Source organism: Vicugna pacos, chromosome 17 (assembly GCF_048564905.1).
Source record: "Vicugna pacos chromosome 17, VicPac4, whole genome shotgun sequence".
Taxonomy (NCBI): Eukaryota; Metazoa; Chordata; class Mammalia; order Artiodactyla; family Camelidae; genus Vicugna; species Vicugna pacos.
The window spans coordinates 27,975,802-27,991,121 of record NC_133003.1 but is presented as its reverse complement, the minus strand read 5'-3'; the positions used below and the strand labels follow the sequence as shown (position 1 = coordinate 27,991,121).

Sequence of the window (15,320 nt, the reverse complement as noted above, 5' to 3'; positions counted from 1 at the left end):
GGTACCTGCCCTTCTTTTACATAATAGTCATTTTTGTACTTTTCTTATCCTTCTTAGGTTGTGATCTCCTTAAGGAACTGTATCTTTGTATCTTCTCTAACACAATGACTTGTTTAAAGCAGGGGCCAATAACTATTTGTTTAAAGAATAACAATGAAATAAGGAACTGGATCAGAGCTTATTCCTCTAGAATATAAAAATTTTTAAGTTTTTTGGAATGTAATTAGCTTTCAAAATATATGTTGATAAACATTCCAGTGTTTCATTATTATTGGGTAAAAATATAACTGCCCATGTAAGATTCAGATTGGCATTTAATTCCTTTTGTTTTCTCTCTGGAAATTTTGTATTAGGATACCTCATTTCAAGACTGACTCTAACTCAAAATAGAATTTGATTGTTTCCTAAATTCCATTAACTAGCACAGATATGAATAAAGAACATAAACAGTAAGTTATAGGGGGTAAAATCTGACCTTAGTAGTTTAGTTATGATTATTTCATCTTTGGGCAAGTTGGCAGTTTTTTAATCTGGTAATTTTGTCAAAATTGTTTCCATTGGTGGAAAACAATAATTAGCTCTTCACATATCCCTCATATCTCAGTTTGGGTTTATAAAGGAACCTGCTGTTAATAAAGGATGGCTATATATATATATTTTTTTTAATTTGTCCCTTCTTTCATAGAAGGATCCTGCTTATTTTTATGGATATGTGTATTTCCGACAAGTTCGAGATAAAACTCTAAAAAGAGGCTACTTTCAGAAGGTAATTTCATATGCACTAATAAAAATATTTTTACATTGTGGTTAGAAGAATAGAAATTGTTAGAATGAACAGGCTTTAAAGTCTTTGATATATAAATTCTAGTATGTTTAAAGATAAAATTTTTTTTTTTTTAGATTAGAGACATCTGCCCTTAGATTTTTAACTCCTGTTGAATTTTGCCTTTCCTTTCTCTGTGCTAGATTCCTGACAGTAAGTTACAGTTATTGTTATGAAACTGTTAAAACTCAGAAGAATTTGCTTAATTTTCATATTTTGGAGTAAGGGAAAGAATAGATTGTAATATAGTCACAACTATTAAAAGCCTACAGTGTCTTTTTTTGAAGCGCCAGTAAATATACTTGGTCAACGTCTTAGTCGTTACTGTTCCCACTCTAAATGTACAATCTTTCTGTTTCTAAATATAGATATGTATATATATATGTTAGTTCCAATTTAATCCCAGCTAATAGGTTACCTTTTGTAACCAGAACATGCCCTCACCACTAATTGATGCTTGGTGGAAAGGTAAAAAGTAGTTTTCAAGAAAAATAGATTTTTAAAAGAAACAGCATAATCTGTATCTGAAGTGATCACAAGCTGTAAAGTCACAGTTTCTGAGAAAGTGGCTATGATCATTGAACTCTGAAATGTAACAGTCATAGGTCTTAGTTTGAAAAAGCATCACAATGTGCACTTCCCTTATTAGGAAGAATTCATCTGGCTAATTCCTAATATTGCTTTGCTGACAATAATAGTAGCTAGGCTTTGGAAATTATCCATGACATTAGTCTGTTTAAAGGAAATTCTTTTTCCTGGAGAGCAGGAAAATCTGTGATAATGTGTTTATGCTCTTAAAATATAGTAATAAGGTTAACCTTTTTTGTATTCTGCACTGGTAGTTTTATGTTCCTTTTAACCATCCACTGTAAGAGCCTTTTGTTTTAAAATCCACACTTTTTGCTGAATTTGGCTTGTTAGTAATTGATTATATACGAAATGGCAAACAAATTATAATCATAAGGAAATTTTAAACATTATTTCTTTTTTCCCTCCAGTCTTTGGTTTTGATCAGCAAACTACCTTATATTCATTTTTTTCACACTGTGCTCAAACAGATAGCACCAGAGTATTTTGAAAAGAATGAACCTTATCTGGAAGCAGGTAAGTTAAACATTGTGTGAGTCAGGTACCTTTATGAAGCAGTTTTAAAATTTTTATTGGAAATGAGTAAAAAAAAATTAAGAATTTTAAAGGCTTACGTTGCAAGAGGCAAAGAGCAAGTTTTGGATTTTGCTTCTTCCAAGTTCGTTTTTAAATGACAAATAAAAAAGAACATTAAAAAAAAGAATTTTAAGGGCTATGTGGTAGGTGAGAGATGTAGAACTACTCTCCTGGCATCTTCACCTATTAATCACCAAAGACTATCTTCTATTACCTCCTTTTGCAACATAGATGGTGCCTGTTTTTTAGGATAATAATAAACAAATATTGAGTTGCCAGTTTTGATACTCAGGGTACTATTAAACAGAAATCCTTATGTCACCTGATCCAGACAGAAGACCTCTGCCAGGTGGTATGCTTTTGTAGCTAACTTCAGTAGTAATAAATGAATAGGAAAGCTCCCTTTAAACCTATTATTTTGTTGTTTTCAAAAAAATGTGTTAACCAATTTATATCCTAGAACATGTATGTATATCTGGTAAAATGTTAAGATATTTTAAATACTTTTACTTTTTATCTTCCATCCTTTCCAGTGTATTTTTTTTCTTTTCTATAGAAAGCAAAAGCAGAATTATTATTTTTAGTGTTCCATTTTAAGTATTTTATTATTTCCACTTACACAAAGAAATATTTTACTATATTTTTCAGCTTGTAATGATGTTGATCGATGGCCTGCCCCAGTGCCAGGGAAAACGTTACACCTACCTATTATGGGGGTAGTAATGAAGGTAATAGCTTATATTTCATTTGTCTCCTTTTGTGAAGAACTCTGGGAAGTTCACACATGAGTTTGTTTGTTTGTTTGGTTTTAAATTTTTTTGGTGGGGAGGTAATTAGGTGTATTTATTTATTTATTTATTTGTCTTTTTTTTTTTTTAATGGAAGTTCTGGGGAGTGAACCTAGGACCTCATGCATGCCAAGCACACATTCTACCACTGAGCTATACCCTCCCCAACCCATGAGTTTTGCTTTTTAACTTCCTAATAATCTTCAACCCTGTATTGCTTTCACTGTTTGTCACTGATGTGACGAGTTATAAAGAAACCACAATTCATCATATTGTACAGAACCATTAGTCACACAACTCCAAGGATCACCGGTCCCATTTTCATCCTGTAGAGTTTGCATGATGGTGTCGTTCTTATATAATACATGTGAATGTGAATGCCACCTCCTAGAATTGTGTACCTGCATGGCCCTCCAGAGATGGATGGTATTGCAGAACACTCTTAGAATCGAATATGAGTTAGTAAAATTTGAAAGAAATTGGGAAAGCCATTGGTTCTTAGTCTTAAATGATCTTTTTAATGTGTAATTTCAGACCAACATGTCCATCCCAGGGTATTGTTCTCTGTTAAGTTTTTTTTAATATATAATGAATTAGCATTTTGCTCTCGGGCTTTGTATGAATGTGCTCTAAGTGTTTTTGCAATTCATTTTCAAGTTGGACTTATTTTTGGCAATGTTCTCTCTTTAGATTTGCTCATTTCTGTAGGATCTGTGTTCTGTTTTTTCCCTGGAAATTATCAGAAGTAGCTCAGGGTTGAGAGTTCTCATGGTCCCCTGTGAGATTTATCCCATAGTTTGGCAAGCTTAATAGGGTGTGTTTGGGTGTGTGTATATTAATGAAGCAAAGATTGGAATAATAAACAAGAAGCGGTATGTAGCTGATGTCCTTTTTCTGTTTTTCAGCACATTTGCTTCTCAGTGGGTTAGTGATTTCTGTGTGTATGGGAGTATGGAGATCTTGGTTCATTTACTTTCTGCTGTGATTAAAAATAAATATGACTTAGCAGGGAGGGTATAGCTCAGGCGTAGGGTGCGTGCCTAGCATGCACAATGTCCTGGGTTCAATCCCCGGTACTTCCATTAAAATAAATAAATAAACCTAATTACCTCCCTCCAAAATTAAAAAAAAATTAAATTAAAAATAAATATAAATTTAAAAAATAAAATAAATAAGGATGACTTTAGTTTTTAATCTCAGATAAGTATTTTTGTTTTTATGGCTTTTTAGGCATTGCTAACCCTTTTAGCGTCAGGATAGAGTGCCTCGATCCCTCATTGTCGCGGGACTCACTGATTATAGAAAGGACATTCTTTTGTAGCCAAAGTTAATTTCTTCTCTTTCAGGTGCGGATTCCCACATGTCATGACAAGCCTGGGACAACTCAAATAGTGCAGTTAACTCAGCAGGTAGTGTGGCACTGTGGTAGAATAATCCAGCATATATGTTGTCTTTAACAGAAATTTTAAACTAGCAAATGCAGTGTTACTTGGGTTTATGTTTCTGAATATTACTGAAATATCTCATTAAATAATTTTTAATGAATTGATAATAAATGTCCTTCCGTTTCTCAGACTTTGGTTTTTCTTTATTCTTTCTCTAGTAGGCACTGGAGAACTCAGAATTTATACTGTAATTATGAGGGCAAGGAGAAAACTATCTTCTTCAGCGAGGTTTAATTCTAACAAAACCTCTTATCTTAGAATAATGGTCAGCAGATCCCTGTTTTTAGGAAGCTTAGTCAAAAGGATTCTGTGGTTACGATTGCCTTTCACTTTCCCCAAAGCTACAGTCGTTCGTGGGTGGGGATGAATTTTTCATTTGAAATGATTTAACTGGTGTATTTGCACTCCCTTTCTTCTTTGAACTAAATAAAAATGGAGAGCAATAGGAAAACTAATTTTGCCTGTCACGTATATCAACTAGTATTATGGTGGTATTTCATACAGTTGAGAATTACTCTTAACATCTGACTACTGGATTAATGCTTTATCCGTGGAATCTGTGTTATCCTTGACCTTCTGCTTTGTTAGGGGAGACTGGTAAGACCCATTCTCTTTGTGGCTGCTCCTGGGGGAAGAGAATCTTAAAAGATAAATAGAGCAACATGGCTTATTGATCATGGGATAGATAGGTACATTTTAGAAATCAATTTCTGTAAATTCTAGTGACATCTTATCTATTTATTTGTTCTTTTTTATCTCTTAGGGAGACACACTTGTATCTGTTATTTTACCTACTGTTCATGAGGTGGATCTTTTCAGGTAAAGAATAGAAAATTTTGTTAACTGCCTTTTCTCTTTTGCTTTGTGATGCTGTTAATTTCTTTAGAAAATGAATGGTCTTATATGAAATGGGGAAAAAATGTTTTATAAATCAATGGTTCATCCCTGGCTACATGTCCTTTGCTTTGACTACTAGGGATATTTGGATATAGATTGGATATTACGTGGTAAAAACAAATTATTTTTTGTTTGTTTGGGTGTAAGAATGGTATTGTGATGATGTAAAAAAATGCACTTATATTTTAGAGATGCATTTTAAATTATTTTGAGGTGAAATGTCATGAGCTTTGTGCTTTATTTAAATATACTTCAGAAATAAATGAAATAAAAATGGCAATGCTCTTCTTCATGGATGCCCTCCTTACCCTGCTCAGGCTCTGCTCCATGCCTGATTGACCCCACATGGTTACCTCCTGTCCCACTCAGGCTTCTATATCCCGCATTAGGCCACCTTTCCATGTGGATGCCATCTTCACCCTGTTGTGCTCTGACTCTTGATGCCTGGCCAGTCCCCATGTGGATGCCCTCCTTTCCCTACTTGTGCTCCTGCACCTCACTGCAGGCCACTCCTCCATGCATATACGCACATCCCACCATGGACAACCTCCTTAACCCAATGTGACTCTGACCCTCAGTGCCTGCTGCCCCTCCATGCCCCTCACGCTTCCTGGGCTTTTGTTACCCAAATCCAATCATCTTCACACGTGCACAGCTTTCTCACTACATTTGGGTTCCAACAGCCCCAACAACAAGCCACGCCCTGCATATGGATGTTTACCTTATTTCACACAAGCCCTGACACCCTCTCTGGGCCAAAATCTTTCCCTCCTGGCAGAGATGCCTACCCTGCATTGTGTTGGGCTGTAGGACTGAATTGCTTAGGAAGGAAGGAGGAAGAGCTCCTTTGCCTTATCCTTGAACTGTTTATTGTTTTTGTTTTTTTGCTCTTCCCTCACATTTGTCTTCTTGCCTTTTAACAGTTAAAATTAACTTTCTCTAATTTTCATCTCACAAATTTGTTTCATATTTTTATACTTAAAAGTTACTTGTATTTTTTCCTTCCCTTCTCCTTCCCTCCTTCCTCTTTCTTATGTGTGTATGTTTGCAACTGGGTAGATTGGTTATGATTTTTATAAATAGATAAGTAGTTTTTTTTTCTCTAATTGTGACTGTACTAGGGTAAAATTACTAAATAAGTAAAAATTACCAAATGTAACTTAGGCTATGTAATGTACCAGGGTTTTGTCCTATAGGCTCCTGCCTAATTGCAGAGCTACTTACAGTAATATGCAGCATTTCTTCAGGGAAAGGATCTGCCTAGAATTCATCCTGTTGTTTGGCATTAGAACTCCCCCTTGTGATTTGTTTTCATCATTCTTTAGTATTAAAAAGCATTGGCTTTGAAATTAAGTACATCCAGTAACATTCTTTGGAAAATCAATTTTTCTTGTTTCCTTTGAAACATTTGAAATTTAAAAGTAGCAAAGCAATATTCTATCAAATAGATCGACTATATGGTAAAATAATTTAATAATTGTCTTATATGCTTTTATTATGTGTCAGCCATTCTGTGTCAGTATATTGCATTTAATTTTGTAAAAATGAGAATGAGTAAAATTGCTCATTGCTGTGTATTTTTATGTGAATAAGAATAGATGTATATGTATCACCACAATTTAAAAGAATTTGTGTATAGATCAAGGTATACATCATAGCTGGAAGAATGTATATCAATGTGAAGTTTTTAGAATGATTACATAAGAATTTAAAAGAACAAGGCTGGATAAGTAACTACTTCTACTGTGTAAAACTTTCAGGTGCTTCTGCCCCGTCTTTCTCCACAGTCAGATGCTTTGGGAGCTGGTGCTGCTGGGTGAGCCCCTCGTGGTCATGGCACCGTCACCGTCGGAGTCCTCAGAGACTGTATTGGCACTTGTTAAGTGAGTGTGTTTGGTTCCCGGTGGTGACAGTTGCGGCAGTTTTCCACCTGTGATGTTTGCATCGTTACAGCACCATTTATTGATGAGAAAATCAGTTCAGGCTCCATGAGGGCTGGAACAGTGTTTTTGTTTTTCTGAGCAATATGCACATTCATTCACATACACTTAAGTTGGCACTTGATAAGTACCAGTTTCGTGAATGGTCAGTGGCTAGTAAAAGGCATATAGTTACTGAATGATAGAGCCAGAATTTCACCCCATCTTCTGCCTCGAGTCCAGTGTTTTTTTAGTGAGCCATTCCTCATTACGTATTTCCATTTGTCTTTCTGGTTTCCTGAAATGAGTTTACCATGTATTGAAATAGATAAATGATCCCATTGGGGTAAACTCTGTGTATAGATATTTTGTAATTATTGAGTAGAGCCTTTAATTTCTGTCCTTTGTTTTACATGTTCTTCTTGCTCCACAGCTGTATTTCTCCATTAAAGTACTTCAGTGACTTCCGACCTTATTTCACTATTCATGATAGTGAATTCAAAGAATATACCACCCGGACTCAAGCCCCGTGAGTAAACAAAATGACATTCGTTGACCAAGTATTACCTTTATAATCAACTTATGTAGAATTATTTTTGGTAATAATTTAAAAGTTTAAATTTTGAACTTATTGGCAGATTGATTTTATAAAGGAAATATTGAGGAGCTGCTGGTAATAACATTTCAAGAGTCAGTATCTTATTTTCTTTGGATGATTTTATTTATTAGTGGAAACTGTATTGTCATTAAAGCTGTCTGACTGTACTTTCAGGTCTGTCTTCTTTCCTTACTTCAGGACATCTTACAGCACCAGTTCTCTCTTCTTGCTGCATAACTTCTTTTTCCTTCTCTCTTCATTGAATCAGCATATAAACATAAAAATTCTTCCCAGTCAGTAAAAAGCGGGAAAAAATGTTACCTTTCCCCTTTAGCTCCTGCTCTATCACTCACCTTCTTTTCATAGCTAAGTTTCTAGAATAACAACAAAAGTTTCCATTTACCTTCTCCACTTCTTGGTTTTCTAGTTGCTTTCCAGTTTATAACAGGTTGATTTCTTCATCTCCACTGAAGTTGTTCTTGCCAAAGTCATCAAGACGCTTCTCACTGCGTGACCCAGTGGGCACATTATTTCTGTATTTTTCCTGCCTTCCCTTTCTTGCAACATTTAATCTGTTGACCTTGAAAACATTTTAAGCCTTGATACCCTGTTACCTGGCTGTCTGGTGGTGCATCTCAGTCTCCCGTGCAGACTTCTCTTCCTCTGCCAACCCTTGAAGTGTGGGTGTTTTTCAGTATTGTGTTCTGGGTTCTGATTTCAGACTGATAGTTCCTTCTGTACAATCTTATCTGTACCCCCAACCTCTGTTAACACTTACATACTGATAACTGAAATTTATCTTCCTAGCTCAGATCTGTGCAAGGTCTAGACCTATATAGTCAGGTTTTTGTTGTTGTTTGTTTGTTTATTTTACCATATTACCACTTGGACATCTTAATGTCACCCAAAACTTAGCATGTTCAAACTGAATTCTTTTTGTCTCCTTTTTTGCCCTAGTTCCATGCTTCTTCCTATTTTCATCAATGGTACTTCTTTTCACTTAGTTACCAAAAACCTAAATTGTCATAAATTTCTCCTTCTTAATATGCCCCACATGAATTTTTACCAAATTTTGTCAGTTCAACATCCTAAAATATCTCTCATAACATTTGTTACCTTCTTTCAAAAGCTCTCTTCCTAGTCTTACTGTCTCTATTCTTTCTCATTTCTGCTATTGCTTTTCCCCAAACGCTTTACCCTTTTTGTAGAGCACCTTCAAAATTTCCCCCAGAGTGATCTTTCTAAGTACATTTTTATTGATAGGGCATTCCTCCACTTGGTTCTCTAGTAGTTTCTGTTTGCCTACAAGGTAATATCTAAATTTCTTAGCATGTTAAGTTAGTACTTAATGATCTGGCCAGCATCTTCCCATCTACTTTCATTTCTGAGTCTTCCTTCTTCCTGCTTTGTGCTCTAGGAATGCTGAACTGTATGTAGTTTTGCAAACAGACTGTGAGCTCACTTCATTACTTTGCACGTACTGTTCATTCTCCTGCATCACCTTTTCTTCCCTTACCCACTTGGCAGAACGCTCCTATTCATCTTTCATGTTTTTGTGCAAATGTCATCTCTTCGGTGAGGCTGTTCTTAGTCCCCTGGTAGACATAGTTTTGGTTTTGTAATTATTGTACATTTTATACCACCTTCACTGTCCTTTAATTTCTGGCTTCATAATTGGGTATGTATACCTTTTTTCCTGTGTGCTTTTAGAAGACCATGTCTTTTCATCTTTATATGCCCAGTGCTAAACATGGTGCCTGGCATGTAGTTGATACGTAGTTCACAGAGTAAAGGAAAAGCTTATCTATTGTCCTCTCAGAAGAAATTGTAACCTGATGAAACATTCATTTTTTTTTCTCACTTTTGTTTTGTTTTGTTTTTATGTAGGCCCTCAGTCATATTAGGAGTAACCAACCCTTTTTTTGCGAAAACTCTTCAGCACTGGCCACACATTGTTCGAATAGGAGACCTTAAACCTGCAGGTAAAGTATAAACTTGGTGTTCTGGTTTTAGTATGTAATGTGTATGAGCAGGTTTATTTTTTCCCCTTTGTTTTCATCTCTTGGTTATTTTTTAATTATATTGATGGCAATCTTCTTTGAGGCAACTTGGATAAAAAAGCCTTTGGAGAAGAGCATAACTTCCAACTACACAGGTTCTTGTATGTGTAATCCATCATGTCCTCCTACCAAAAAATGCACCTACAGTGTTGCAAACACTGAATTAATTATAACAAAATAAAACCTCAAAAATTTGAGCTACTTTTTTGTATGTATAAGCCCAGTTAAATTGAATTTTCCACCCTTGCTTGAGTAAAACCTTACAGAAAGTTAAATTACTCATTTTGACTCAAAATTCTCAGCTAGGACTCAAAAGAAGTATGCATTTCTGTGGCACCGGTATTGATTAAGGAAGTGTCAAAAAGTTATGCTTTCCTTGAAAAAAGACGGATAGTGCCTTGCTCATGGTAGCTGTTTAATCAGTATTTATTAAATGAGTAAATGAATTCTGAACTTGGCGATTTTGTTAATCTAGATGACGATTTAACTGTACCGCTGACATTTCCTCAGAGAACATTCCTGAATTTTCCATGGAAATAGTTGAGATGTGAGCTATCCAGAATATTTTTTAGTAACTTTATGATGTGTTACTTTTAAAGACTTTTATTTTGGATAACACAACTATTATATTTAAAACATTACTTTAAAATATGATTATTTTATAAGAGTTCCCTTCTGGAATAAATCTACATAGACATATTAGATTCAGAGAATAACATTTTATATCATATTATTTACAAATATTAGACTCAATATTACACTGAAATCCTTAGAAGTCTTATGAAATAGAGGAAAGAGCAAAAGGCCTTAGCTTGGTAGTCACATCTGTGTAATCTTAGGTGGAACATCCTCTTTAAGCCTTGAATTCTTTGTCCACTGGGAGGATTAAACATAGTGCCTGACTCATGGCACTCTTTAAATGTCATGGTCTCCTGTCATTTCATTAGTATCCTGTCTTAATGATAAATCACTATGAGAAGGTACAAAAAGGTGTTTTTTTTTTTAAATCTTAATTTAATCTTGAGAATTACTTTCTTGGTTTTGTCCTATTAATCTAAACTGTTTTATTAATTATGATATAGTAGGCTACTGTTTATTGTCTTTTCCCAATGAGAAAAGGCTCTCTGTTGGGAATGTAAGTAGAGGAACTTTTGCTAAGATCATTGATAAGTAGCATGAATTGATAAGTCTGTTTAACTTTTTAAGGAACTGCCAGACTGCTTTCCAAAGTGGCCCACTATTTTACATTCTTACAAGCAGTGTATGAAGGTTCCTATTTCTTCACATCCTTGCCAACATTTGATACTGCCTGTTTTTTAAATATAGCCATCCCAGGGGTTTGAAATGGTGGTTTTAATTTACTTTTCCTTAGTGACTAATGATGTTGAGCTTCTTTTCATCTGCTTTTTAGTCATTTATGTATCTTCTTTAATGAAATGTTGATTTAAAACTTTTGCCCATTTTTAAATTAGGTTATTTGTCTTATTATTCAGTTATAAGAGGTCTTTATTTTGGACACAAGTTTGTTTTCAGACATATGATTTGCAGATATTTTCTCACAGTACTTGACTTCTCTTTTTTTGCTTTCTTAATGGTGTCTTTTGAAATGCAAAAGTACTTTATTTTGATGAAGCCTAGTTTATCAGTTTTTTTCTTTAATGGATTGGCCTTTTGACATTTATCTAGAACTTGAAGCCTAACCCAAGGTCACAGATTTTCTTCTGTGTTTTTGTCTATAAATTTTATTGTGTTAGCATTTACATTTAGGAACCACTCAGTTGATTTTTGTGTATAATGTGGAGTAAGGGTCTAAAATTTTTTTTTTTTTTTTTTTGGCATATTGTTACCCAGTTGTCTTAGCACCACTTGTCGAAAAGACTATCCTTACTCCATTGAATTGCATTGATACCTTTTGGAAAATCGGTTGACCATAGACATAAGAGTTTATTTCTGGACTCTTGTTTCTTTTATTCTGATCTATATGTGTTATCTTTACACTAGTATAACGTCTTGATTACTGTAATGTTATAGTAAGTTTTGAAATCAGAAATTATAACTCTTCCAGCTTTGTTCTTTTTTAATATTGTTTCAGATATCCTAGGCCTTTTGCATTTCCATATAAATTCCGTATAAATTCCTTTGTCAATATCTGCCAAGTGGGCGGAAAGCAAAAAATCCAACTGGGATTTTGATAGGGATTGTGTTAAATATGTAATCAATTGGAGGAGAATTGCCATCTTAAAAACACTTGAGTCTTCCAATCCAGGAACTTGGAATGTCTCTCCATTGTTTAGATCTTCTTTAATTTTTCTCAGCAGTATTTTATAGTTTTCAACATGCAGGTCCAATTACAATGTTAGGTGTAGGTTTTTCATAGATATCTTTTATCAGGTGGAGGAAGTGCCCATCTATTCCTGGTTTGTTGAGAAAAATAATGAATTTGTGTTGAACTTTATCAAATGCTTTTTCTGTATCTGTGAAGATCATTATATGGTTTTTGTCCTTTATTAACACAGTATATTATATTGATTTTTTATGTTAAACTAACTGGATATTCCTTACATCAATCCCATTTGGTTATGGTGTGTAGTTTTATTATTATTATCATCATCATCATCATCATTATTATTATCATTATTATTATTGGTTTGCTAATACTTCTTGAGGATTTTTACATCTTTATCCATGAGGGATATCAGTCTACAGTTTCTTTTCTTGTGATGTCTTGCCGGTTAATATGCTTGCTGCTCTGAGAACCCTCTTCAGGCAGGTGCAGTTATCATTTAGAAGTAGAACCTAGGACCAAGGGAGAGGAGGGGACAGTTCTTGAGTTTATTTTTCAAAAATGAGGATAATGGCACAAATGGAATATCAACAGTTTGTTTTAAGCCACCTACTTTATGGGAGAGGTGCTGTGTTCTCTCTGATTATTTCTGTCACCAGATTATTTGTACCGTATGATCAGGTATCACTTATTCTATAGAAGAGTGCTTGTGTTGCATGGAAATATTATGCTTTATAGATAGATCCTTAGTGGTCACCAAGGAGTGGATAGTAGATAGTGTCAGTGTCCTCAGTTTGGTCCTTGTTCAGTTAGTAGAGGTGATTCATTGTGAGCAATGACACCAGGGTTGCTTAAATAATTTTGGTTAAGACTACAGTGCCTGACTTTCTGGGACTGACAGGTCTTTTGTGAGCACAGGTCTTAACAGAAGTGCAAGATTTCATTAAGTTTAATGTGTGTATGATACTTTTCCCCACTAATACCTTAAAAAAATTTTATTATGGCTAAATATATATTAGAATTTTACCATTTTAGCTATTTGTAAGTGTGCAATTCAGTGGCATTAAATGCATTCACAGTGTTGTGCAACCATCACCCCATCCATTTCCAGAACTTTTCATCATCTCAAACAGAAGCTCTGTAGCCATTAAACAGTAACTTCTCATTCCTCGAATCCCCCAGTGACCTCTATTCTAATTTGTTTCTATGAATTTGACTCTTCTATGTGCTTTTATACATGTGAAATCATACAACATTTGTTTCTGGCTTATTTCACTTAGCATAACGTTTTCAAGGTTCACATTGTAGCATTATCAGAATTACATTCCTTTTTAAAAAATCTGTGGTAAAATACACATAAGATAAAATTTACCATCTTAATCATTTTTTAAGTGTACAATTCAGTGGCATTAAGTACACTCATGTTGTTGGGCTGCCATCACCATCATCTACTCACAGGACTCTTTTCATCTTGTAAAACTGAAACTCTGTATCTATTCAACAGTAGCTTCGCATTCACTCCCCACACCCAGCCCTTGGCAACTACCATTCTGTTTTCTGTCTCTATAAATTGGACTACTCTTGGTATTTTATCTAAGTGGAATTCTACTTGTCCTTTTGTGACTTGCTTGTTTCACTCAGCATGGGTGTCTTCAGCATTCGTCCATGTTGTAGCAGGTGTCAGAATTTCCTTCCTTTTTAGGCTGAATAGTATTTCATCATATGTATATACCACATTTTGCTTATCCATTCATCTGTTGATGGATACTTGGCTTGCTTCCACCTTTTAGCTATTGTGAATAATACTGTGAACATGGGTGTACAAATATCTGCAGTTCCTACTTTCACTTCTTTTCATATATGGTCATTCCTTGGTATCCACAGAGCCTTAGTTCCAGGACCTGCCACAGATACCAAAATCTGTAGATGCTTAAGTCCCATAGTGGACCTTCTGTATCCACAGTTCCACATCTGTATGTTAAGTCAGCCACAGATCTTGTAGTACTATATATATTTATTGAAAAAAATCTATGTATAACTGGACCTGGACAGTTCAAACCCATGTTGTTCAAAGGTCAACTATACACCTAAAAGTGAATTGCTGGACCATATAGTCATTATGTTTAATTTTTTGAGGAACTGCCATACTGCTTTCCTTTTATATTCCCACCATTGGTGCACAAAGGTACTGCTTCTATGTCTTGGCTATTGTAAATGGTGCTGTTATGAACGTTGGGGTGCATGTATCTTTTCGAATTAGAGTTTTCTCCCAGATACATACCCAGGAGGGGGATTGCTGAATCATATGGAAGTTCTATTTTTAGTTTTTAAGGAACCTTCATGTTGTTCTCCATAGTGACTACACCAATTTACAGTCCCACCAACAGTGTAGGAGGGTTCCCTTTTCTCCACACTCTCTCCAGCATTTATTATTTGTAGACTTTTTAATGATGGCCATTGTGACTGGTGTGAGGTGATACCTCACTCTAGTTTTGATTTGCATTTCCCTAATTATTACCAGTGTTGAGCATCTTTTCATGTGCTAATTGGCCATCTGCATGTCTTCTTTGGAGAAGTGTCTCTTTAGGTCTTCTGCTTATTTTTTTGATTGGGCTTTTTTTTTTGTTACTGAGTTATATGAGCTATTTGTATATTTTGGAAATTAATCCCTTGTCAATTGCATTGTTTGCAAATATTTTCTCCCAGTCTGTGGACTGTCTTCATTTTCACTGGAGGACAAATAGAATCTTAAAAAAAAAACCCAACAAACTCACTCCAAGCAAAATTCCAGGACCAGACGCCTTCACTGGAGAATTCTGTGAAACATACAAAGAAGAACTTATACCAGTCCTTCTCAAACTCTTCCTAAAGATTGAAGAGGAGGGAACACTCCCAAAGTCATTCTATGAAGCCACCATCACCTTGATACCAAAACCAGACAGAGGCACTACCAAGAAAGAAAATTACAGGCCATATCTTTGATGAATGTAGTTGCAAAAATTCTCGACAAACTTAGCAAACCGAATCCAACAACACATAAAGAAGATCATATACTACAGTCAAGTTGGATTCATCCCAGGGTCACCATGATACTCAACTGTGAAAAGCTGAAAACCTTCTCACTAAAATCTGGAATAAGACAAAGATGCCCACTCTTACCATTTCTATTAAACATAGTATTGGAAGTCCTAATCACGGTGATCAGACAAGAAAAAGAAGTAAAAGTTATCCATATTGGAAGGGAAAAGGTAAAATTGTCATTATATGCAGATGACATACTATATATAGAAAACCCTAAAGACTCCACACAAAAACTACTAGAACTGATAAACGAGTTCAGAA

The 15,320-nt window shown here is 35.0% G+C and overlaps 1 protein-coding gene across 3 annotated transcripts in view; it reads left to right on the top strand.

The window, feature by feature from the left end:
• Positions 1 to 15,320, top strand: part of DENND6A (DENN domain containing 6A) — a 45,182-nt gene that overhangs the window by 19,893 nt on the left and 9,969 nt on the right. For 2 of the 3 annotated variants that reach the window (XM_031686394.2, XM_031686392.2), the window contains 8 exons: positions 686 to 766; positions 1,822 to 1,927; positions 2,636 to 2,715; positions 4,122 to 4,184; positions 4,984 to 5,039; positions 6,878 to 7,000; positions 7,470 to 7,565; positions 9,522 to 9,616. In XM_031686394.2, the coding sequence (XP_031542254.1) occupies positions 686 to 766; positions 1,822 to 1,927; positions 2,636 to 2,715; positions 4,122 to 4,184; positions 4,984 to 5,039; positions 6,878 to 7,000; positions 7,470 to 7,565; positions 9,522 to 9,616 (700 nt within the window). The remainder of the gene's footprint in view (positions 1 to 685; positions 767 to 1,821; positions 1,928 to 2,635; positions 2,716 to 4,121; positions 4,185 to 4,983; positions 5,040 to 6,877; positions 7,001 to 7,469; positions 7,566 to 9,521; positions 9,617 to 15,320) is intronic. The other variant, XM_031686393.2, reaches the window with a different exon arrangement.